The sequence below is a fragment of the Macaca mulatta genome, chromosome 1 (genome assembly GCF_049350105.2).
Source record: "Macaca mulatta isolate MMU2019108-1 chromosome 1, T2T-MMU8v2.0, whole genome shotgun sequence".
NCBI classification, from domain to species: domain Eukaryota; kingdom Metazoa; phylum Chordata; class Mammalia; order Primates; family Cercopithecidae; genus Macaca; species Macaca mulatta.
The window spans coordinates 214,115,001-214,138,459 of record NC_133406.1 but is presented as its reverse complement, the minus strand read 5'-3'; the positions used below and the strand labels follow the sequence as shown (position 1 = coordinate 214,138,459).

The following is a 23,459-nucleotide window of genomic DNA, read 5'->3' as shown; positions in this document are numbered from 1 at the left end:
GCTGCCTTGGCCATTCCCCGTCTTTCTCTCCTCCTGCCCTCAGACAACACAGGCAGTTCTACATACCGGCCGCCCCCTCGGACCCGGGAGGTGCTGATCAATGGGCAGATGGTGAAGCTGAAGTACTGCTTCACCTGCAAGATGTTTCGGCCACCCCGAACCTCACACTGCAGTGTCTGTGACAACTGTGTGGGTGAGTAGGAGGCGGCAGGGAGGGATGCAGGGATTCCTGAGAGAGACTGAGTCCTGGGGGTGGGGGGACGTCACGCATGGGGATGGTGTGGGCAGGGTCTGAAATACCCAGGGCTTGGCAGGGGGACTGGTTCACCCAGATTTGCCCTGACTCAGGAGGGCCCAGGGGAGGGCCCTCAGTTTCACCAGGAGTGTTTTGGCTTCAGCTCTGGATTGGTGGATTCCTTCCCCCAGCTCGGAGGTGCGGGGCAGACAGAGGGGCCTTGAACCCTTCTCCCAAGCTTCAGCCCGGTCCTCAGGAAGTCAAAGCTCCCAGGAAACAGACTGAAATAATAACATTCCAGATGTGTTTGGGCCAGAAAGAATGATTTACTGTCCAGTGGCCCAGGGCACCAGCTGTACTGAAAGACTTTGATCTGATTCCCAGGGTTGAGAGGGACAAGCATCTGGGAAGAGAGGCATTTAAGCTGATGAGGTGCAGAGGATGTCACCACTGGAAACGGCTCCTGACCCTACAGCTGCCTGCAGTGGTTGTTTTGTCCCCTCTCCCTGCCCTCCAGAGGCTGTGTAGTTGTGACGGGCACCAAGGGTGGTCCCCTGGAAGGGTGCTGTAAGGGAAACGCTGCGTGAGAGGGCGCAGGTGAGCTGAGCCACAGTGACTGTGCACAGTTCCCAGGGCAGTGAGATCATCATGCCAGCTCAGTACTCCCTGAGCAAGAGAACAGCAGGGAGCACCCCATGACGGCATGCAGCAAAGGGGGTGACTCAGTGGGCACCATTCATCCCCGAGGAGCTGCCCCGCCCACCCCCTGCAAAGGGCGCTGGCCTTGGCATGAGGCCTGCAACGGGCTTGTGACCCACATTCCCACAGGGACTTCCTTTACCAGAGTCTGGGTGTGCCTCCACCCCCAGGGACAGTGTGTAGGTGAGCTCAGCCCTTTGACCTGGCCTGTGATGCTGGCTGGCTGTGAACCACATTGCAGCCCAGCCCCTCCCTGGGCCGCTAGTCCTAGAGCAGGGGACAGGGGTTATTGACTGTTAGCATGTGGTTGGGATGGTAGACCACGTGACAAGTACTTTTGTGAGTTTTTGTGCCGGCGCTGCTCCGGATCCTGGGAAGTCAGCATGGTGTGAGACCAGCACAGCCCCCCTCGCCCATGGAGCTTACAGTCAAGTAGGGCTGATTGGCCAATCCAGTAATTATAAATAAGCATAAAAGCACACATGTGCAGAGGGCCACAAAAGAGAAGTGATGGGGCAGATAACAGGGCCCCCCCACCTAGTCTGGGATTGGAAGAGACTTTCTTAAGAAGGTGGTTTTGCAGCTGAGACATGGAGGAGAAGTTCCAGTTAGCCAGGTAAAGAGACAGGAGAGAGTGTATCAGGCAGTGGGAACTGGTACACAAAGGACCAGAGGCAGGTGTGTCCAAGGCCTGGGAGCCAGCTGGTGCTGTGAGAGTGAGCGGAGTAGGAAAACACCAGCCATGGTTGAGGCTGCCAAATGCCTGTGCTGGCTGCAGGCCAGCCCACACTAACCCATCGCCCCTTGCCCTTGTCCAGAACGATTTGACCATCACTGCCCCTGGGTGGGCAACTGTGTGGGGAGACGGAACTATCGCTTCTTCTACGCGTTTATTCTCTCCCTCTCATTCCTGACGGCCTTCATCTTCGCCTGCGTGGTCACCCACCTGACGTTGCGTGAGTTGGGGGTGAGGGCAGCGGGGGAGTGGAACGGGCCAGCCAGCAAGCTCAAGGGTCAGCAAGCTTCAGCAGTCACTGTCCCTCTGAGCTTGTCCTCTCCTGTTTCCTTCTCCCCAGGTGCTCAGGGAAGCAACTTCCTCTCCACTCTGAAGGAGACACCAGCAAGATATCCTTTGTCAGCTAGAGGACACTCCAGTGGGAACTGAGGTCCCTTCACTGGGTGGGTCCCATGCCTCATCCTCTAATCAGAGGGGAACAGCATACAGCTCACATGTGTCCTCTAGAATCCAGTGTACCAGCTCCTCTGTTCACACCCAGGCAAGAGCTGATTCTACATGGGGCATTGTGGGGCCGGGGGTCCCCATCTTCAGGGGCCTGGAAGAGAGTATGTCCCTTAAGATGCCAAGCTCCCTGGACCCTGTCATGCCTGAGGCTCTTTATGATTGGAACCCTTAGTTTTGTCTGCCGTCTGTCACTCTCACCTTGTCTGGCTCTTGAGTGGGGTCCTGACCTTCCGTGGAGCCCAGGAGGTGATCCTGCTAAGAAGTAGGGACTGGGCCACAGGAAGGTTTCAAAACTTCTCAGCTCTCTGGGGAAACAGCTTCATGGAAGGATAGGTGAGACAGACCAGGCTGGGAGGCTCCCCACCCTCCACCCGTTTAGGTCCTTAACTGCCTCACCGTGCTGGAGTTGGTCATCTGCTTCTTCTCCATCTGGTCCATTCTGGGCCTCTCAGGGTTTCACACGTACCTCGTCGCCTCCAACCTGACTACTAATGAAGACGTGAGTAAATCTGGAGCCACCCCTCATTCTAGGGCAGCGCCCTCAGGAGGAGGCAGGGCTGAGGGAGCCTGGGGCAGCCAAGCGCAGTCCTGACTCAGGGACTGCTGGGAAAACGCCTGTTAAGCAGCCAGATGCCTCCCAGTCCTCTCAGCTTGGCCCTGGTGGGTCCGATGCAGGCTTCTGAGACCTCCACATGCTTCATTCAGTGCGGGCTCTCAAGGCCCCAGGTTGCTTTTCTCCACAGCCCCGCAGGAGGCAGTGCCCATACCACAACACACATGATGTTTGGCTGGCACATGACCGCTTACGGAATTCTTTCTGTTCCCGTCATCTCTTTGGGTCCTTTTGCCAAGCCTGAGGCAGAAAGGACAGGGATGCTTTTTCCCCATTCGATGACTGAGAGACATGTCCCCTGTCTGGGAGGTCACACAGCTGGGAGGGGACAGAGCCAAGGTCGGTGCCCAGTCAGGTGCTCTCCCTCTTGCACACTGCCCCTGTCAGCAGCAAAGCCGTGACTGTTCTCAGGGTGTCACCGGCCTGTCCTGGCTGCCCCTCTTAATATGCACACCTGGGGGAGACAGGGGACAGGCCAGTGGGTTCCATTGACCCTCCCTACCTGGCACCCTGCAGACTGCCATCAACAAGCATGTTTGATGTGCCCAGCCCTGGGCCAGACCTGACTTCCCCTCGCCATCCTCCAAACACTAAAAAGCAAATGAGAGCATCTGTTTCAGGGCCCACCATCAACCCATCCTCCAACAGAAAATACATTCCCAGACCTCATCCTCTCATTCAGGGAAACAAAACTTAACACACATGACAGGGCGTTGTGTGCTTGGTGATCGGTGAGAACAGAAATGCCGTCAGCCAGCATCTCCCTCTGTAGCTTCTTGGGTGCCAGTTCTGCAGCACATTACCAGAGGTTAAAGGAGTGTGTGGCCAAATAAGTGTAGAAAGCTCTAGGTATTTAGAGCTCTAGCTCTAGGTAATACCTCTAGGTCAAAGTATTCTTTATTGCTAAACTCCCCAGTGCCTTCCATAGCTTGGCTTCACAGAGCTAGAGAATCTGGCAAAGATTAATCTAATGCCCTGGCAATGCCATCTGAGAATTAGTATTATTTTCCCTATTTTCCACATGATGACTCAGGCTCAGCAAAGTGGTGATCTGTCCAGGTAGCATAGTCAGTGAGTAGCAGGGCTGGGGCTCACAGGCAGGTCAGCCCTCGCCCTGTGCCCCTGCACTACCCTCCTTCAGAAGCGGCTGGCCAGAGAAGGGAGGAGTCATCCGAAAGGTTTCCTCTGGTGCTTCTCTTGGGCTCTGCTCTGTCATCTCCTCTTTGGGGCCTCCTGATCTCTGCCAGGGGTCCCCCACACCCTCATTGAATGGCCCACATGAAAGACATGTCCCCTTCTCTAACCAGAATTGGTTTTGGAATTGACCAGCTGTCCCCAGCCTCTAGACCTCCCTCCTAGAAAAGTGAAGCAAAAGGAGGCACTTGACCCAGGCCTCCTTCCTGCTTGCAGATCAAAGGCTCGTGGTCCAGCAAGAGGGGCGGCGAGGCCTCTGTCAACCCCTACAGCCATAAAAGTATTATCACCAACTGCTGCGCTGTGCTGTGTGGCCCCCTACCTCCCAGGTAAGCGAGTGGGGTACAGAAGAGGGGTAACAGGGCCAGGCCTGGCCAGTGATTAAAGTGTTCCTGGATATCAGCCGACCTCCCCCTATACCCTAGATGCCCTCCATCCACCACCCTCTGGAGGGCATTTGTCATGTGAAGGAATTCCATGGAGAATTGTTATTTAATCACGTGCTCATTGTAGAAAAAAAAAATTAAGTACAAAATGTAAAACAGAAGAGCATTGGATATGACATGTAATCCTGCTCCCCGGGGATAACCACCATGACTGTTTCAGCCACGCTTGAATGACACTGCCCTTCCAGTTGCCCACTGCATGGACTGGGTGGCGACTCCATCCTCTCCTGGCAGTAGGAACCCTGGGGACTCAGCCCTGCTGGGATGCTCCCTGTTCATCCCGACACCAGGGGGCACCAGAGAGCTCCAGAACGGGATTAAATTGCTGTAGGCACTGCCAGAACAAGTCATTCCCACATAGTCATGTCCCCTGCCCCACCCAGTATCCCTGTCACCCAGCCTGCCTAGAGGGGAAAGGAACACAGGAATCTCATAGTCACCAAATACCTGTTCATCCTTGCTTTCTCCTGTCACCTGCAGCCTGGCTTCTTGGCAGCCAGACAGGTGGGCCAGTTGGAATTAATAGTAAATAAATTCTATGGCCAAAAGCCAGGTGGCCAGAGGGCAGAGAGAGGCCTGCCAGAGATAAGGGTCTTGGGCCCCCAGATGGGGAGCAGCTGTCCTTTCCTCAGCCTTTCTTGGCCTGGGCCTTTCCTTGGCTGAGATAGACTCTGCCGTCCAGCCGCTGGCCTGGAGGCTCAGGGTCGGACACAGCCCTCATGTGTCCCCCTTGTGTTTTGGAAGCCTGATTGACCGGAGGGGATTTGTGCAGTCCGACACCGTGTTGCCCTCACCCATCAGAAGCGATGACCCAGCCTGCAGAGCCAAGCCGGACGCCAGCATGGTAGGAGGCCACCCCTGACCATGGCTCAGTACTTGCCACCTGCTGGCCTGTCTGCCCCTCCGCACTCACCTGCCGGGACCCTCCCTGTTCCATCCAAGGGAAGCAGAACTGCCAAAGACTCAAGTCTTTTCATATTTATTTCCCCCACTGCGTGGCTTTCCCTGAACTGTTCCGTGGCTGTGCCCTCTGCTCCCCAAACCCAGGTTCCCACAGCCTTGGGCCCTAGGTCCCCCTAGCTGATCAGTGCCAGGAGAGACCAGAGCCTCTGGAGGCCACCCAGGGGACGACACCAAGTCCTTGCCTGTGCCAGGCGAGCCCTGTGTGAGTGAGGCTGTGAACTGAGCGTGAGGCCTCCCAGGTGGTGGAACTGCTTGGGCCTTGCTGAGCCAAGGTCCTCAAGGTGAAGCAGGACTGAGGAGCGGCCAGCTCTGGACAGAGGGCTGTGGAGAGGAAGCCTCTATGGGCTGCTTTGGTCTGTGGGCTCCTTCATTCTCTTGGTGATAATTGCTCTTTCTTCTTTGGGATTTTTGGTGGGGTTTTTTCCCCCTTTTTTTAATGGAGTTGGCCAATAGGATAGAGCTGGGGTTCCAGTAGAGAAGGCAGGGTTGGTGGTGGGTGGGGGCAGCCTCTATCAGACCAAGGTGAATTACCCAGCCAGGCACCCACAGCCTCAGCTCCTGTGCAGGTCCTGGGCAGCACAGTGGAAGTGCGAGCCTGGTCCCTCCCCTGCCCGTGGCGAGCTCTTTAAGGGATCCCAGCCTGCCCCTCCACCTCTCTCCCAAGCCAGGTCCGGGCATGGGTGGGTTATGCTCATGCTGGCAATACTTGAAACGGGTTTATTAATGCTGGGTATTTTGCACAATTTTATAGACCTCTTTTCTACATAGTCTTTTTTTAAATGGAAGGAGAAAAGGTCAGCCACATTACTGTCTGTATAGTGCCAGGTGAAAGGTTATCAGAAGGCTGGTTGGTTTTAATAAGTTTATTCCAAGAGACCTTCTGACTGGAATGAGTGAGTGTGTGTGTGCATGTGTGTGTGTGTTCGTGTGTGCCCTGTATGAATGTGGCTGGCTCCCATATCCCCTGGGCTGCCCCCTGCCCCCTGCCCTATCCCCTTTGAGTGTCAGAAGCACTCTGAGCCAAGGAGACAGGGGGCACGTGCATTGGTCACGAGAAAACCCTGGGCTCCCACTGGGGCTCAGCCCAGCCTCCTATCTTTCCTTCTTCTGTGGACTTCAGACAGCCAGTGTCTGGGGACTCTGCCACTCTACCCCCAGCCCTACCCTCCAGCCCCCAGGTGAGGCTTCCAGCTGGGACCTGCCCAGGCAGGCTGAGCCTGGGTGTGGTGGGTGGGGTGATGGCTCTGGGGAGTGGCTGCCATCCTACAAGCCACACCCCCTCCTCTGAGCTCTGAATATGGGACTCAGTGCCGGGAGCCGGAAGACAAGGTGTTTCTGCTAAGCGGGGACCTCCATCCAGAGAAAAGGAACGAAGGTGCAGGGTGGGCCAAGAGGCAAGTGAAGGTTGGCCTAAGTCTGGGCCGGAAACTCAGAGGATGTTTCTCCTCTGCTGGGAGCTATAGTTTCTTATCAAAATAGATATTGTCCCACCATCCCCTTCCTTGGCTCTTCAAGTGGGCTGAAGCCCTTGGAAAGTGACATAGGAAGTCCCCAGATCTTGCCCGTCTCACTCCAGAGGCCAGTGGTCACAGACAGCTGGGAATGGCAGCCACAGAGGGTCCCGTCTGGGAGAAACAGCTTCATTCACCCCAACCTCAGGGCCCTGGGCCATCACTGCAGTGGCCCTGGGAGTTGAGGAAGAAGCTGGCTAGAGGAGGGGGCTCCCATCTACCTTTTATTTAAGCCAGTATTCTTTGTTCCTGCCTGTAATAAAACTTTAGTTTATAAGAGTTGATTTGCTTTGGTTTGGTTTTTGTTTGCTTTTCCTTTGCTGAGGCCCCAGCTGGCAGCCCTCTGTTCTCTCGGACAAAGTTGGTTATTTCCTGGGGAGACTGTGCGAAGGCAGGCAGCCCAGTGATCTGGCTACATCTTCCCTCACCTGGCTGGAGCTCTGTCCGCCGGAGGCAGAGCAGAGAGGGCTGTGGCTGAGCCCCCATGGGCACATGAAAAGAGGCCATCCTGTCCCCTCTTTGTCCCCTCCACCTTCCCCTGCCTCAGGGGCTTGGAGACCCCCAAATTCTTCTTCCCTACTGCCTTTCCACTCCGATCCCCAGTGAGTGCTCAGCTAAGAAAACGTTTGAGACGGTAGATTCCAGTTTGAGAGCCGGAGCTTCCCTGGCTACCACCTCCAACCTGGGCAGCAGGGCCCAGCCAGACAACTCATAACACTGGCCCACCTCTCTGGTATCTCCCTCAGGAGGACACCTGTCAGGATTTTGCCATCTCCTGCACAGCCTGAGGGGAGCTAACAGGTCTCTTTGCAGAGGGTTAGCTGGTAAGACCGTTTCTCCCCTGTCGGCCAGCACTGCCCGCTCCCTTCACACACCATCTCATCTTCATCGCATGCCTCGCCAACCCCATGGAGCCCGTCCATCTGTCTGGTGTGTGGTTCGGTGTGTGTGCTGGTGGTGGTAGGGTCTCCAGGGATTCCCTGCTAAGCAGAAGGATCGGGATATAGGGCCAGGCTAAGAGCCCAGCCCCACTGTGGACTGAGGAGGTAGCTTCGCGCAGAGCAGCTCTCCAGCTGGAAGAGGAGGGTGAGGGTGAGGATGGCGAACCTGCCCTGAGGTGCTTGGGTCTGTGCTGGTGGAGTCCTGGTATGCAGGGGCCACCAGTCACTAACGCTCTTGTGTCCTGGCTTTCTGTCCCCGCTGAGCTTTCTCTCACCCGCCCGTTTTCTCTCCTGCTTTGTTGCCTGCTGCCTGAGCCTTGCTTGGCCCTTTTCTCGGGGAGAGAGGCAGGTGCTGTGGCAGCACCTGTCCCCACCACCGGGGCCCCTGCAGGCCGCCTCCCTCCTCCCAACCCCGCTAACCCTCTGTCTTCTCCTTCTTTGCTGTCCTGCCGGGGATCTCCAGTGTGTGCGGGGGCTTAAAGACCTCCTGAGGACCGCTGCTCTCTGCCTCTCCAGGAGTGGCCTGGGGGGAGCCAGGCACCCGGCACCTCCACCTGCCTAACCTGTGGCCCATCTGCCACCATCTGTGCCTACAGGGTCTGCCCCCAAGCCTGCCCGGCCTGTGTGCTCTCTAGGGCCCCCATAGGGGGCAGGGGCTGGACTCTGCCCCACTCCTGCTCCATGCCGGCCAGAGTGTAGAAAGCCATACCGCAGCCATCAGCACAATAATGTGACTCTATGCTGAAATGCTCCCTCTCTCTTCCACTGACTTCCCCTTCCCCGGATTTGTGAGGTGTCAAGACTCTAGGAATCTGGCCTTACAGCCTGTCCCTCCACCCCCTCAGATCAGGCATAGCCATAGTCAAGCCCAGCAGGTTTCCTCAGGAACTGTCTGGGGTGTTGATGGTGGATGACGCTGCTGAACAAGTTTGGTGACTGTTCTAAGCACAACTGGCTTGACACTGTTCCCACGGCCTGTCCACCTCCCACCCCCAACCCTCCACCGGAGTAGGTAAGATGTAGGGAGGGTGCGTGCCTCCTTTGCTCTAGGCACCGAGGGACCGAGCCAGCTGTGCACAGCCCCATACGCTTCAGGGGACTAAAGGAAACAGCTGGTCCAAGGAAAATCAGCTGAGCCCAGGGCTGGGGGTTGCTTGTCTGCTATCCTGTACGTTTTTTTAACCAAAATAAAGATTCCCCTTTTCTTGCCATAGCATTGGCTGTCTGGTGCCGCCTTTACTTTGGGGCCCAGGGATGGAACCTGTAGTGGGCGTGCAGAACATATGGCTCCCCCTCGCTCCCAGCTTTCTTCCAACTGGCCAGTGCTGCTCTGGAGATTTAAAAGCACAACAAAGCCAGCAGGGACACAGGAAAAGTGGTTGGCATCCTTTTCACTCTGCCCCTCCAGAACTCTTGGTCTCAATTCCAGACACCACCCAGCCTTAGCCGACCTCTGGTTTCGGAAAGGTCCCAGCGCAGGCTGAGACAGAGGGTTGTTAAGTTTGGGACTGCCATACCCATGAACTGAGCCCAGCCCAGGGTAATGATCTCATGGAGCCTTCACTCTCCCCAGCTGCTGCCCCACGTCAAGATACACACATGTGCATACACGGTACTATGGGCCAAAAAATAATTACCGCTACCATTCAGCAAGGGCTTGCCGAGTCCCAGGGGGACTCTTGCCCGCCGGAGGCAGGCAGAGAGGGCTGTGGCTAAGCCCCCATGGGCACATGAAAAAAGGCCATCCTGTCCTCTCTTTGTCCCCTCCACCTTCCCCTGCCTCAGGGGCTTGGAGGCCCCCAAATTCTTCTTCCCTACTGCCTTTCCACTCCGATCCCCAGTGAGTGCTCAGCTAAGAAAACGTTTGAGATGATAGATTCCAGTTTGAGAAGGATGATGTCACCCTTTTTACAGATGAGGGAACTGAGACTCAGGAGCTGCCCAAGGTCACCCAGCTGGCAAAGCAGCAAATCCCAGATCGGAACCTGATCTCTGCCCCGAGCTCTGAGCCATCTGCACCACCTAAGGAATGAATACAGCAGTGGGAGGATGAGATCTTGGAGAAACCCTAAAATTAGAGAATGTCATAGCCAGTAGAGGGCTTAGAGTTGATCTGGGCCAGGCTCCTTGTTTTACTGATGGGGAAATTGAAGCCCAGAGGCAGGAAGGGACCTGCCCAAGGCCTTACAACAGAGCTGGGATGCAGTCCCACACTCTGACCTCATTCCATTCTCTTCATAAATTCCGCACTGTCTCTAGACTGGACTGGTTTAGATGTGGGATACTCTAAACAGCAGTGCCTTCAAGAGAAAAAGAATCAGAACCACGAATTACTTAAAAGTAATGTAGGCTACTCTGGGCACACTGCCTATGGGGTCGCCCTGCTCCACAAGGAGCAGTAAAGATAATAAATATAATTGAATATCCCTTCCCAAAGGCAATTAGTAAAGTGAGCCCTTGGCTAGGTAACTGCACTTTTGTTCACAACTAGCCAGTGGGAAAAGGTGCTAGAGCTTCCTCTGGCAACCTGTTTAATTTGATCATTCCAAGACGGAAACATTTCTCAGGAAGTTCTTTCTAGAATCTACCTGGCATCCCTCCCATTGCTATCAGAGCCCTGTCCTCTGTCCTCAGTGGAGGTAGACAGCAAATGGTTGCTGCCTTCATCACAACCCTTCAAAGCGTATTATTACCAGCTAAGAAGGATTGGTTGACTATGGGGCCAGAGCCCTTAAGCCTGCTGGTAGAATGGATGCTGTACAGGAGGGTGGGGAGGTAGCAAGCAGGATGAGGATAGCCCCTTTGGGCTGCAACCCCAGCTCCTGTCCTGCTGACTCAGACAGCTGGCTGTGGAGCTCCATGCCCTGCCAGGGCCTGCTGCCTCCTGCCCGTCTGAGCTCCTGAACTTGGGAAATGGAGGCCCGGAGGCAAAGGGAGGTACCTGAGACAGGAACTGAGTCAGGATCAACAGGCCAGAGCGGGCAGGAGGTGTCAGGCAGCCTGGCTCCCAGATGCACCCCTGAGCTCCAGCAGGGGAGGAGTAGGAATGAAGGGGCTTCCCTGCCCTTGCTCATGGCTATGCGGAGGGCGTGAACCACCACCAGGTCCCCTGGCTTCAGTGGCAGAAAGCAAATGGTCCCTCCCTGGACTCAAGCTCCAAAGTTCCTGGGCCTGCCAGGCCCTGCCTTCCAGGTTCCCAGTGTCCTGGGATCTCCAGCTTTCCCCCAGGACTTGGGGAAGCCCCGACTGGATGACTAGTACAAAGGAAGGCCCCTGAGGTTCCAGGAGCTGCTGAGGTCACAGGAATGTCCTGATCAAGCTTGACCAACCCACGGCCCGCAGGCTGCATGTGGCCCAGGACAGCTTTGAATGCAGCCCAACACAAATTAGTAAACTTTGTTAAAACATTATGAGATTTTTTTTGCACTTTTTTTTTTTTTTTTAGCTCATCAGCTGTCGGTAGTGTTGGTGTATTTTATGTGTGGCCCAAGACGATTCTTCTTCCAATGTGGCCCAGGGAAGCCAAAAGATTGGACACTCCTGTCCCAGATGGAGAGGAAGGAGGCAGTGCTGAGCACATCTGGCCGTCTGGCCATTCATCCATCTGGAGAGAGAAGGCTATGGGCAAACTGCCTCCTTCTCTCCCCTGTAGACACCCAACTGGGAAGGTCTGGCCTTTGGCTAAGTCCTGGCTTGGGGTCCTTCCTCATTTCACAGAACCTAGCTCTATGTTAGTGCTTTGTGAGTATATGTGGATCATAATAAAGTTGATGGGATTTTTTCACATGACAATAATAGTTGCCATCTGGCCAGGCACGGTGGCTTATGCCTGTAATTTCAGCACTTTGAAAGGCTGAGGCGGGTGGATCACTTGAGGTCAGGAGTTCGAAACCAGCCTGGCCAACATGGTGAAACCACATCTCTACTTAAAAAAAAAAAAGAAATATATACACACACACACACACACACACACACGCACACACACACACTAGCCAGGCGTGGTGGTGCACCTCTGTAATCCCAGTTACTCGAGAGGCTGAGGCAGGAGAATCGCTTGAACCCAGGAGATGGAGGTTGCAGTGAGCCGAGATTATGCCGCTACACTCCAGCCTGGGTGACGACCGAAACTCCATCTCGAAAAAAAGAAAAAAATAATAATAGTTTCCATCCATTCTACTGTGCTTTCCATTAACTCGTGTAATCCTCACAAGTCCCATTTTATACTTACAGGAACTGAGGCTCACAGAGCTTAAATCATTTGGCCAAGGCCACAAACAGCTATAAGATTTACATTTAGGCAGTCTGATTCCAAGGGTACTAGGCTATTCTGTATCTCATAGACAAACAATACATATTCACTTTTTTGTCGTCGTTTTGTTTTGAGACGGAGTCTCGCTCTGTCACGCAGGCTGGAGTGCAGTGGCGTGATCTCGGCTCACTGCAACCTCCGCCTCCCGGGTTCAAGCAATTCTCCTGCCTCAGCCTCCCAAGTAGCTGGGACTACAGGTGTGCGCCACCACGCCTGGCTAATTTTTTGTATTTTTAGTAGAGATGGGATTTCACCATGTTAGCCAGGATGGTCTTGATCTCCTGACCTCGTGATCCGCCTGCCTCGGCCTCCCAAAGTGCTGGGATTACAGGCGTGAGGCACCGCACCCGACCCATATTCACTATTTATAAATTAGAGAGAATAAGAAAATCAAAAAGACCAGGTGTAGTGACTCACACCTGTAATCCCAGCACTTTGGGAAACCAAGGCAAGAGGATTGCTTGAACCCAGGAGTTTGAGACCAGCCTGGGCAACATGGTGAGACCCTGTCTCTACAAAAAATACAAAAATTAGCTGGGCATTGTGGTGAGTACCTGTAGTCCCAGCTTCTTAGGAGGCTGAGGCAGGAGGATCACCTGAGGCCAAGGAAGTTGAGAGTGCAGTGAGCTGTGATCATACCACTGTACTTCAGCCTGGACAACAGAGTGAGACCCTATCCCAAAAAAAGAAAATAGAAAAGAAAAGGGGAAGCAAAATCAGTCAGTCTCACTACCTCAAGATACCCTCTATAAGCTGGTATTTTCGTGTGGTTCCTATCGTTTTCTACATCAGTTCTCTGAATTGAGCAAAATCTTTGGGCTGTCAAACCTGAAATCCCCTTTACTTCCTTGGAAACCCTGTAGCATTAGTCCAGACATGTCCCTACTCCTCCTTGTGGCAAAAGAGAAGAATCTCATCTTTGGTCCCCAGAGTTCTGGCCTAAGCCTCCCTCTAGGAGGGAAGATGAGTGTTCAGACACTCAGGGTACCTGGGGGAGACACAGGCCTGTGAAATTATCCTAGCTCAACTATTAGGCGGGCAGAATCCCAGTGAAAGGAGCCGTACCCGAGGCCCATCTAAGCTTTGGCTAGGGGTGGGGCAGATAAGCAGGAATCCATCCCTGTAGGCTCAATGCCAACACCCTTTGGTGAAACTCCTGATGAAACTTGAGGCCAGGGCCCCAGCAAGCAGGGAAAGAAGGTTGGCAACAGAGGTCTCCATCTGAGGACTCTGCCAGGGGTCAGAGGTGGGGTAATGGTCAAAAGGAAGGAAGTGGCTCATGCCCATAATCCCAGCAGTTTGGGAGGCTGAGGCAGGAGAATTGCTTGAGCCCAGGAGTTTGAGACCTGCCTGGGCAATGTAGTGAGATCCTGTCTCTATTTAAAAAAAAAAAAAAAAAAAAAAGGAAGGAACAGGGAAACTTCTGAGAGACAGGCTGGGGGAGGCATCACGTAGCTGGGATTGCTGCCCCATAAAACAGAATGGTATGTGTCACTGCCACCTCCCTTTCTCAGTCCTCTCTCTCCCCAGGTTGCTAGCGTCCCCCCTGGGGGATCAAACTGGACTGCTTCCCAGCCTCAGACAGAGAGCAGTCTGAGTCAGGCAGGAAAGTGGGACAGCCGGGGAGCTGGACCCCACCCTCTGTGAACCCCACTGGTACCTGATGGCATGTGGCTTGGAGAGGGCAAGTGACCTGGTGTGGAGGGCCAGAGGGTAAATCCTCAAACAAGTGGCAACAGGCCACCAACTTGAAAGGGAAAATTGTGTAGTGATGGGAAATGTGTACAACAAACCTACTGGGTGACTAATTACAAAGGCTGGGCTGGAGCGTCAGAGGCTGCTTGTTAAACACTTCATTAAGTGGCACTCTGAAAGCTGCCACCTGCGCATTCTGGGAGCTCAGAGGGGACCCTGAGGGGGAGTGAGGCCTGAGGGATGGAACCATCTTCAGGTAGATTGAGAAAGAGCCTGGATCTCACTTCCAAACACAGCCTGGAGCTCATAGGTCAGAGACTTCAACGGGAGAAAAGCTAAAGGAAGCAGGGTGCAGAAAGGAGTTTCAGGGAAGTGGTGGCTATGTGACTTTGAGCAAATCTCACCCCTCTCTGAGACTTAGTGTTCCCATCTCTGTGGTCCTGTGTGTGTCACAGAGACACAGTGGGGATTAAATTCGATGGTGAATATGAAAGTGCTTGGGAAACTCTATGGCCCTACCTAAACATGAGTTATCCTCACCTGAATCAAGGGGAGAAGTTACCTGGCAGGATTGGGAACCCCATCCTCCTGAACCTTTATGGGCTCTGTCGAGGCAGAAGCAGCCAGGGGCTAAAGCCGCCCTTAGCCTCTGTAAGGGCGCTGTGAAGGAGGATCTGATTTGAGAAGCCAGGCAGTTTCCTGATGTGAGCAGCCATATGATGCCAGCCCCGAACAAGAGGGGGCAGCCTAGAGCCTGGAAAGGTGCCTGTGCAGGTGGGGCCCACGCCCAGATTTCTTCTGCTGACTGTTCTGATGACTCACCCCCACATCCCAGCCTTTTTACCTTTACTGCAGAGCCGGAAAGGGTGTGGGGAGGAGAGGAGACGGAGGCAGGTCTTGGGCCCTGGTCCCGCCCCCTGCTCCTCCCCACCCTTCTCTGGGCCTGGCCACCCAGCCAAAAGGCAGGCCAAGAGCAGGAGAGGCACAGAGTCCGGCATTGGTCCCAGGCAGCAGTTAGCCCGCCGCCCGCCTGTGTGTCCCCAGAGCCATGGAGAGAGCCAGTCTGATCCAGAAGGCCAAGCTGGCAGAGCAGGCCGAACGTTATGAGGACATGGCAGCCTTCATGAAGGGCGCCGTGGAGAAAGGTGAGGAGCTCTCCTGCGAAGAGCGAAACCTGCTCTCAGTAGCCTACAAGAATGTGGTGGGCGGCCAGAGGGCTGCCTGGAGGGTCCTGTCCAGTATTGAGCAGAAAAGCAACGAGGAGGGCTCGGAGGAGAAGGGCCCCGAGGTGCGTGAGTACCGGGAGAAGGTGGAGACTGAGCTCCGGGGCGTGTGCGACACCGTGCTGGGCCTGCTGGACAGCCATCTCATCAAGGAGGCTGGGGACGCGGAGAGCAGGGTCTTCTACCTGAAGATGAAGGGCGACTACTACCGCTACTTGGCCGAGGTGGCCACTGGTGACGACAAGAAGCGCATCATCGACTCAGCCCGGTCAGCCTACCAGGAGGCCATGGACATCAGCAAGAAGGAGATGCCGCCCACCAATCCCATCCGCCTGGGCCTGGCCCTGAACTTTTCCGTCTTCCACTACGAGATCGCCAACAGCCCCGAGGAGGCCATCTCGCTGGCCAAGACCACTTTCGATGAGGCCATGGCTGATCTGCACACCCTCAGCGAGGACTCCTACAAAGACAGCACCCTCATCATGCAGCTGCTGCGAGACAACCTGACGCTGTGGACGGCCGACAACGCCGGGGAAGAGGGGGGCGAGGCTCCCCAGGAGCCCCAGAGCTGAGTGTTGCCCACCACCGCCCCACCCTGCCCTGCCCCCTTCAGTCCCCCACCCTGCCGAGAGGACTAATATGGGGTGGGAGGCCCCACCCTTCTCCCCCAGGCGCTGTTCTTACTCCAAACGGCTCCGTGGAGAGGGACTGGCAGAGCTGAGGCCACCTGGGGCTGGGGATCCCACTCTTCTTGCAGCTGTTGAGCGCACCTAACCACTGGTCATGACCCCAGCACTGCTCTCCGCACCGCTTCCTCCCGACCCCAGGACCAGGCTACTTCTCCCCTCCCTCTTGCCTCACTCCTGCCCCTGCTGCCTCTGGTCGTAGGAATTGAGGAATGTCCCGCCTTGTGGCTGAGAACTGGACAGTGGCAGGGGCTGGAGATGGGTGTGTGTGTGTGCGCGCGCGCGCGCCAGTGCAAGACCGACATTGAAGGAAAGCATGTCTGCTGGGTGTGACCATGTTTCCTCTCAATAAAGTTCCCCTGTGACACTCCTCCTGTCTCTCTCCAGTTCTTGGCGATGGGTTGGGAGTGGAACTGGAATCTGATTTAGAGATCCTGACTTTCGACCTCTGAGTTAGGGCCCTGACCTCCCTGCGTGGCTCAGTGACCTGCACGCAAGACTTTGAGTCCAGGTGAGGCCGGGGTCCGGCTGTCTCCATCAGGGCGGCCCCATCAAACTGGATGGGACCGGGAGGGTCAGGTGAACCCACAGGAGGCGCCGAGCCTCCTCTGCAGGGCCGAGGGGAGGTGAGTGGGAGCCGCAGCGCGGGAGGCTGACGAGCTCAGGTGGAGCGGGACAGGAAATAGTGAAGTCTCCGGCATGAGATCTAAGGACAGCGCTGCAGTAGTGAGCGGCACTGAGCACCCGATTTACAGGCGGGTCACAGTCTCATCAAGGGCTCAGATCTCAGCGGAGGGAAGTACGATTTGAGGCAGGGGTACAGTGCCGCCATAAAAGCCCAGATCTTAGGAGAGGGTCACGTCCCAAAGAGTTCGGAAATGGAGACAAAAGGAAACGGGCTGGTGGGGAGGAAGGACGAGCTGGGTGGGAATGGCCGCTGGGAGCGTTGCCTACCGAGCCCGCCGCCTCCGCTCTCTGCAGCCAGCAACACGCCGGAACCTGCGGCCGCATTGCTGGGTCTCGCCTTCACAGCCAGGACTGGAGGCGGGGCCCGAGGCTCTGCCACCCAATCACAGGAGGGAGCTGCCCCAGGGTACCACCCCGGGGGGCCCGACGAGCCAATGGGAAACTGAGCGGCGGACCGCGCGCGGCGAGTTTCCCGCCGCCCGCCAGGCCTGGCGGACGCCACAACTAGCTGACTGACTGAGCGGCGCCCCCGCCGCCTGCTGAGCGCCGAGGGGCGGCGCTTTCCCGGTTTCACTCAGACAAGTTGTCACCCGTCTGGCCCGAGAGCTGGGAACCCTCTAGAGCAGCGGGACGAGGCAGGATAGCAAAATGCAGTGCCCGCCCGTTGAGTCATCAGCTCACCCGGCTGGGCCTGGGCCGGGCTGGCGGCGGGGTCGGCTGGAAAAAGGCCGCCAAGATGCCCCCACCACACTCCGGAGTCCAGGCAGCCCTGGACCTGTCGCCGAGACTTGGATTGTGTCCCTGGCTGGCTGGCTGTGCGACCTTGGAAAAGCCGTTATACATCCCTGGGCCTCAGTTTCCCTCTTGTATCATAAGGGACTTGGACTAAAGGCTAACACAAGAGTGAACATTTGCGGTTTTGGCCTGGCGCAGTGGTTCACGCCTGTAATCCCAGCACTTTGGGAGGCGGAGGTGGGCGGATCACGAGGTCAGGAGATCGAGACCATCCAGGCTAAAACAGTGAAACCCCGTCTCTACTAAAAATACAAAAAATTCGCCGGGCGTGGTGGCGGGCGCCTGTAGTCCCAGCTACTCGGGAGGCTGAGACAGAAGAATGGCGTGAACCCGGGAGGCGGAGCTTGCAGTGAGCCGAGATCGTGCCTGCAGTCCAGCCTGGGCAACAGAGTGAGACTCTGTCCCCCCCCACCCCCACCCCCCCAAAAAGAAAGAGAAATTTGCGGTTTTGGACTCAGACGGCCTGGGTTTGACTCCCAGCCTGCCTTGACCAAGGCTCTTAATCTTGCTTATCTTTGTGTCCTCATTTATAAACAGGGGAACTGAAAAGCAGTACCTTCCTTTTATAGTTGCTGTAAAGTAACCCACAGGAACAGGCTCAACAAATTTAGTTTTTTTCTTTTTCTTTTTTTTTTTTTTTTAGACAGAGTCTTGCTCTGTTGCCCAGGCTGGAGTGCAGTGGCACGATCTCGGCTCACTGCAAGCTCCGCCTCCTGGGCTCACGCCGTTCTCCTGTCTCAGCCTCCCAAGTAGCTGGGACGACAGGCGCCCGCCACCACGCCCGGCTAATTTTTTGTATTTTTAGTAGAGACGGGGTTTCACCGTGTTAGTCAGATGGTCTCGAACTCCTGACCTCAGGTGATCCGCCTGTCTCGGCCTCCCAAAGTGCTGGGATTACAGGAGTGAGCACCACTCCAGGCCATTTTTTTTTTTTCTTCTTCTTGAGACAGGGTCGGGTTCCCTCACCCGGGTGCGACAGTGGCGTGATCTCAGCTAGAGCTTCTGGTCTTAAGTGATCCTCCAGCCTCAGCCTCCTAGTAGCTGGGACTACAGGGGACTGCCACCACACCCAGCTAATTTTTTATTATTTTATTTTATTTTTTGAGACGTTGTCTCGCTCTGTCACCCAGGCTGGAGTGCAGTGGCGCGATCTCGGCTCGCTGCAAGCTCTGCCTCCCGGGTTCATGCCATTCTCCTGCCTCAGCCTCCTGAGTAGCTGGGACTACAGGCGTCTGCCACCACGCCCGGCTAATTTTTTGTATATTTAGTAGAGACGGGGTTTCACCGTGTTAGCCAGGTTGGTCTCGATCTCCTGACCTCGTGATCCACCCACCTCAGCCTCCCAAAGTACTGGGATTACAGGCGTGAGCCACCCCGCCTGGCCTATTTTTTATTTTTTTTATTTTTTATTTTTGAGACAGGGTCTGGCTCTGTCACCCCAGGCTGACAGTGGTGCAATCTCAGCTCACGGCAACCTCGAGCTTTTGGTCTCAAGCGATCCTCCCACCTCAGCCTCCTGGTAGGTGGGACTACAGGTGCCTGCCACTGCACCCAGCTAATTTTTTGTTTTATTTTTAGTAGAGACAAGGTTTCACCATGTTGGCCAGGCTGGTCTCAAACTCCTGGGCTCAAGCGATCCTCCTGCCTTGGCCCCAAAGTGCTAGGGTTACAGGCTTGTGCCACCTCACCCAGCCTCAAATGTCAGCTATTGAGGAATCCTTCCAGCTTCAGTAAGTCTAGGATTTGGCCAGCATTTTTATGCCCAAAGCAGCATAATGAGGCAGGCCCAGTCCTGAGGAGCAGCCTTATTGCCAAAGCTGACCTGCATGCCTGCTGAGCCCCTGATAATGCTGCCCTCACATCAGGTGGTCACTCTTCCACCTGGCAAGATACAGCTGAGCCCAGGGTCCAAGCTTGGCTATACCTATGGGACTCAAAACTGAAGAGCTTTGTCAGAATTCCTGCTTCTACAGAGGAAGCTGGCAGGACCACTCTGATGGGCTTTGTCAGAATTCCTGCTTCTACAGGGGAAGCCGGCAGGACCACTCTGATGCCTTCTGGGTCCCCTGTTTTCTCCCTTCCTTTCCTAGAGGTGTGTCAGATTTCAAGGCTCCAAACCAGGGACTCTAGGCAGGGCAAATAACTCCACTCAGCTCTAGAGGTGACCTGATTTCTCTCACCAGACAGGTCTGGTGACTCTCTCTTAATGGGCAAGTCCTGGGAAAGGAACTTCTTTCTTTTCTCTCAGCCTCTGACTTTTGTCTGTTAGCTCTGGACCACTCGTGGTTGCCCCATATGGGGAGAAGTAAGCTGCCCTAAGGTAGTGTGTCGGTGTTGAAGTATTTTAAACCAGATGCTGTGCACTGGAATATCTCTAAATCAGATGCTTACTAGGGCTAAGTGTGAGCTGGCTTAGGCACCAGCTTCTTTTATTTTCTTTATTTTCTTTTTTTTTCTCTCTCTCCTTCTTTTCTTTTCTTTTTTTTTTTTTTTTTTTTTTTGAGACGGAGTCTCACTCTGTCGCCCAGGCTGGAGTGCAGTGGCGTGATCTCGGCTCACTGCAAGCTCCGCCTCCCGGGTTTACGCCATTCTCCTGCCTCAGCCTCCCGAGTAGCTGGGACTACAGGCGCCCGCCACCTCGCCCGGCTAGTTTTTTGTATTTTTTTAGTAGAGACGGGGTTTCACCGTGTTAGCCAGGATGGTCTCAATCTCCTGACCTCGTGATCCGCCCATCTCGGCCTCCCAAAGTGCTGGGATTACAGGCTTGAGCCACTGCGCCCAGCCCTTTTCTTTTCTCTCTCTTTTTTTTTTTTTCACTTGGTCACCCAGGCTGAAGTGCAGTGCCACAATCTCGGCTCACTGCAGCCTTGACCTCCCAGGTTCAAGCTATCATCCCACCTCAGCCCCTGAAGTAGCTGGGACTACAGGTGTGCACCACCATGCTCAGCTAATTTTTGTAGAGACAGACTTTCACTATGTTGCCCAGGTGGGTCTTGAACTCCTCAGCTCAAGCAATCCACCCATCTCAGCCTCCCAAACTGCTGAGATTACAGGCGTGAGCCACCACGTCCAGGCTCTTTTCATTTTTAATGTTTCAATGCTTAATGTCCAGGCTCTTTTCATTTTTAATGTTTTTATGGGTACATAATAGTTGCACATATTGGGCACCAGGTTCTGACCACAAGGATCCTAAACCTTTTTGTCCATGACTTTTTTTTTTTAATCTCTTGGTGAACATTTCTTGCCATCTTTTCCTGGCCTACATTTGATATTTGAACAATTTCAAGGCCAGGCACAGTGGCTCACGCCTGTAATCTCAGCAATTTGGAGGGCGAGGCAGACAGATCACTTGAGGCCTGAAGTTTGAGACCAGCCTGGCCAACATGGCGAAACCCCATCTCTACTAAAAATACAAAAATTAGCATGCGCCTATAGTCCCATCTACTTGGGAGGCTGAGGCGGGAGAATCGCTTGAACATGGGAGGCAGAGGTTGCGAGCCAAGATTGTGCCACTGCCACTCCAGCCTGGGTGACAGAGTGAGACTCTCTCTCAAAAAAAAAAAAAGGTGGGCGCAGTGGTTCACACCTGTAATCCCAGCACTTTGGGAAGCTGAGGCGGGTGGATCACCTGAGGTCAGGAGTTTGAGACCAGCCTGGCCAACATGGTGAAACCCCGTCTCTACTAAAAATACAAAATTAGCCAGGCATGGTGGTGGGCGCCTGTAATCCCAGCTACTTGGGAGACTGAGGCAGGAGAATTGCTTGAACCCGGGAGGCGGAGGTTGTGGTGAGCTGAGATCACGCCACTGCACTCCAGCCTGGGCAACAGAGTAAGACTCTGACTGCAAAAAAAAAAAAAAAAAAAAAAAAATTCAGACCCACTGCTAATGGGTACAGAGTTTCTTTTTCTTTTCTTTTTTTTTTTTTTTTTGAGAAGGAGTCTCACTCTGTTGCCAGGCTGGAGTGCAGTGGTACCATCTCGGCTCACCACAACTCTGCCTCTTGGGTTCAAGAGATTCTCCTGCCTCAGCCTCCCAAGTAGCTGGGATTATAGGCACATGCCAACACGCCCGGCTAATTTTTGTATTTTTCAGTAAAGACAGAGTTTCAACATGTTGGCCAGGCTGGTCTCAATCTCTTGACCTCGTGATCCGCCCGCCTCATTCTCCCAAAGTGTTGGGATTACATGTGTGAGCCACCGCGCCCAGCCCAGAGTTTCTTTTGGGGTAATGAAATGTTCTAGATTTAAATAGTTGCACAGCTTTGTGAATATACTAAAAACCACTGAATTTTACACTTTAAAAAGGTGAACTTTATGGTACATGAATTATATCTTAATTTAAAAATCTGTCCCAGAAGAAAAAGCAGGTAAGAATGCCAAGTTCCACTGGAAATTTCTTGGTGACCTCCCCTTCCCATTGTCCCCTCCACTTGATCATGTTCTTTTTAACCTTTTCCAAATTTCAAAGCCCATCTCTAGGTCACAACTAGGTTAGCCACTCCCTTTTTTTTTTTTTTTTTTTTTTTTTTTTTTGAGACAGAGTCTTGCTCTGTCGCCTAGGCTGGAGTGCAGTGGCGCGATCTAGGCTCACTGCAAGCTCCGCCTTCTGGGCTCACACCATTCTCCTGCCTCAGCCTCCCGAGTAGCTGGGACTACAGGCGCCCGCCACCATGTCCAGCTAATTTTTTGTATTTTTAGTAGAGACGGGGTTTCACCATGTTAGCCAGGATGGTCTCGATATCCTGACCTTGTGATCCGCCCGCCGCAGCCTCCCAAAGTGCTGGGATTATAGGTGAGAGCCACCGCGCCCAGCCAGCCACTCTCTTTAACACATGTACAGAGCTTTGGATATGCTGTTTTACCAACACTTTCCATGTATGTAGGTACATGTGTTCAGTTCTGATTTCATATGTACTTAATCCTACCTCTGGGTTTGCAGCTATCCTGGATTTCTCATCTCCTCAGAGAGCTCCTGGATAATGGTACCTTTGTCCCATTATTCCTCCTTTCTTCCCACAGTGACTCCCGCAGGGTTCCGTATACTGGAAAGTGCTCAAAACTTGGATATATTTATTATTTTTATTTTTGAGACAGGGTCTCCCTCTGTTAACCAGGCTGGAGTGCAATGGCATGATCATACCTCACTGCAGCCTTGAACTGTGCTCAAGCAATCCTCTGGCCTCAGGTTTCTGAGTAGCTAGGACTACAGATGTGTGCCATTGTGCCTGACTAATATTTTGTTTTGTTTTTTGAGACGGAGTTTTGCTCTTGTTGCCCAGGCTGGAGTGCAATGGCATGATCTTGGCTCGTCACAGCCTTCACCTCCCAGGTTCAAGCAATTTTCCTGCCTCACCCTCCCAGGTAGCTGGGATTACAGGCATGCACCACCATGCCTGGCTGATTTTGTACTTTTAGTAGAGATGGGGTATCTCCATATTGGTCAGGCTGGTCTCGAACTCCCGACCTCAGGTGATCTGCCTGCCTTGGCCTCCCAAAGTGCTGGGATTACAGGCATGAGCCACCGCGCCCAGCCATGCCTGGCTAACTTTTAAAAAAAAAATGGGGGCTGGGTGCGGTGACTCACGCCTGTAATCCCAGCACTTTGGGAGGCCGAGGTGGGTGGATCACGAGGTCAGGAGATCAAGACCACCCTGGCTAACACAGTGAAACCCCGTCTCTACTAAAAATATAAAAAATTAGCCTGGCGTGGTGGCGGGTGCCTGTAGTCCCAGCTACTCGGGAGGCTGAGACAGGAGAATGGCTTGAACCTGGGAGGCGGAGCTTGCAGTGAGCTGAGATCACGACACTGCACTGCAGCCTATGCGACAGAACGAGACTCCGTCTCAAAAAAAAAAATACAAAAAATTAGCCGGGCGTGGAACCTGGGAGGTGGAGCTTGCAGTGAGTTGAGAACGCGGCCACTGCACTCCAGCCTGGGCGACAGAGTGAAACTCCGTCTAAAAAAGAAAAAATTTGTAGAGACAGGGTATTGCTATATTGTCCAAGTTGGTCTTGAACTCCTGGCCTCAGGTGATTCTCCAGCCTCAGCCTCCTAAAGTGTTGGGATTACAGGTGTGAGCCACTGCACCTGGCCAGAACTTGGGTTTAAAACTACCCTTCCGGCCGGGCACGGTGGCTCAAGCCTGTAATCCCAGCACTTTGGGAGGCTGAGACAGGCGGATCACAAGGTCAGGAGATTGAGACCATCCTGGCTAACA

The 23,459-nt window shown here is 54.2% G+C and overlaps 3 protein-coding genes and 1 long non-coding RNA gene across 9 annotated transcripts in view; 3 read left to right on the top strand and 1 right to left on the bottom strand.

Moving 5' to 3' along the window:
* ZDHHC18 (zinc finger DHHC-type palmitoyltransferase 18) overlaps positions 1–9,061 on the top strand; it is a 32,026-nt gene extending 22,965 nt beyond the window's left edge. For 3 of the 6 annotated variants that reach the window (XM_077967616.1, XM_077967611.1, XM_028837509.2), the window contains 7 exons: positions 44–193; positions 1,753–1,890; positions 2,011–2,059; positions 2,574–2,676; positions 4,201–4,313; positions 5,175–5,274; positions 8,309–9,061. In XM_077967616.1, coding sequence (XP_077823742.1) covers positions 44–193; positions 1,753–1,890; positions 2,011–2,059; positions 2,574–2,676; positions 4,201–4,313; positions 5,175–5,274; positions 8,309–8,407 — 752 coding nt within the window. In that variant the 3' untranslated portion in view covers positions 8,408–9,061. Of the gene's footprint in view, positions 1–43; positions 194–1,752; positions 1,891–2,010; positions 2,060–2,573; positions 2,677–4,200; positions 4,314–5,174; positions 5,391–7,650; positions 7,729–8,308 lie in introns of those variants that run through there. The other 3 variants (XM_028837513.2, XM_077967578.1, XM_028837517.2) reach the window with 2 other exon arrangements.
* A 5,771-nt stretch (positions 9,062–14,832) lies between these two features.
* SFN (stratifin) lies at positions 14,833–15,669 on the top strand. The gene has a single exon (NM_001258131.1). The coding sequence runs from the start codon at positions 14,898–14,900 to the stop codon at positions 15,642–15,644; it is 747 nt and encodes a 248-aa protein (NP_001245060.1). The 5' UTR covers positions 14,833–14,897; the 3' UTR covers positions 15,645–15,669.
* Positions 15,670–16,147: 478 nt separating this feature from the next.
* The window catches only part of LOC144335125 (uncharacterized), a 17,428-nt gene continuing 10,116 nt past the window's right edge, over positions 16,148–23,459 (top strand). Inside the window, exon 1 of the long non-coding RNA XR_013405585.1 lies at positions 16,148–16,269. This is a non-coding gene — a long non-coding RNA (uncharacterized LOC144335125). The remainder of the gene's footprint in view (positions 16,270–23,459) is intronic.
* The window catches only part of GPN2 (GPN-loop GTPase 2), a 26,746-nt gene continuing 21,448 nt past the window's right edge, over positions 18,162–23,459 (bottom strand). Inside the window, exon 5 of the mRNA XM_077994153.1 lies at positions 18,162–18,409. Within this exon, the coding sequence (XP_077850279.1) occupies positions 18,325–18,409 (85 nt within the window). The 3' untranslated portion in view covers positions 18,162–18,324. The remainder of the gene's footprint in view (positions 18,410–23,459) is intronic.

Excerpts from the sequence above, each read along its gene's own strand:
- SFN (NM_001258131.1), top strand. The coding sequence starts at position 14,898 with ATGGAGAGAGCCAGTCTGATCCAGAAGGCCAAGCTGGCAGAGCAGGCC.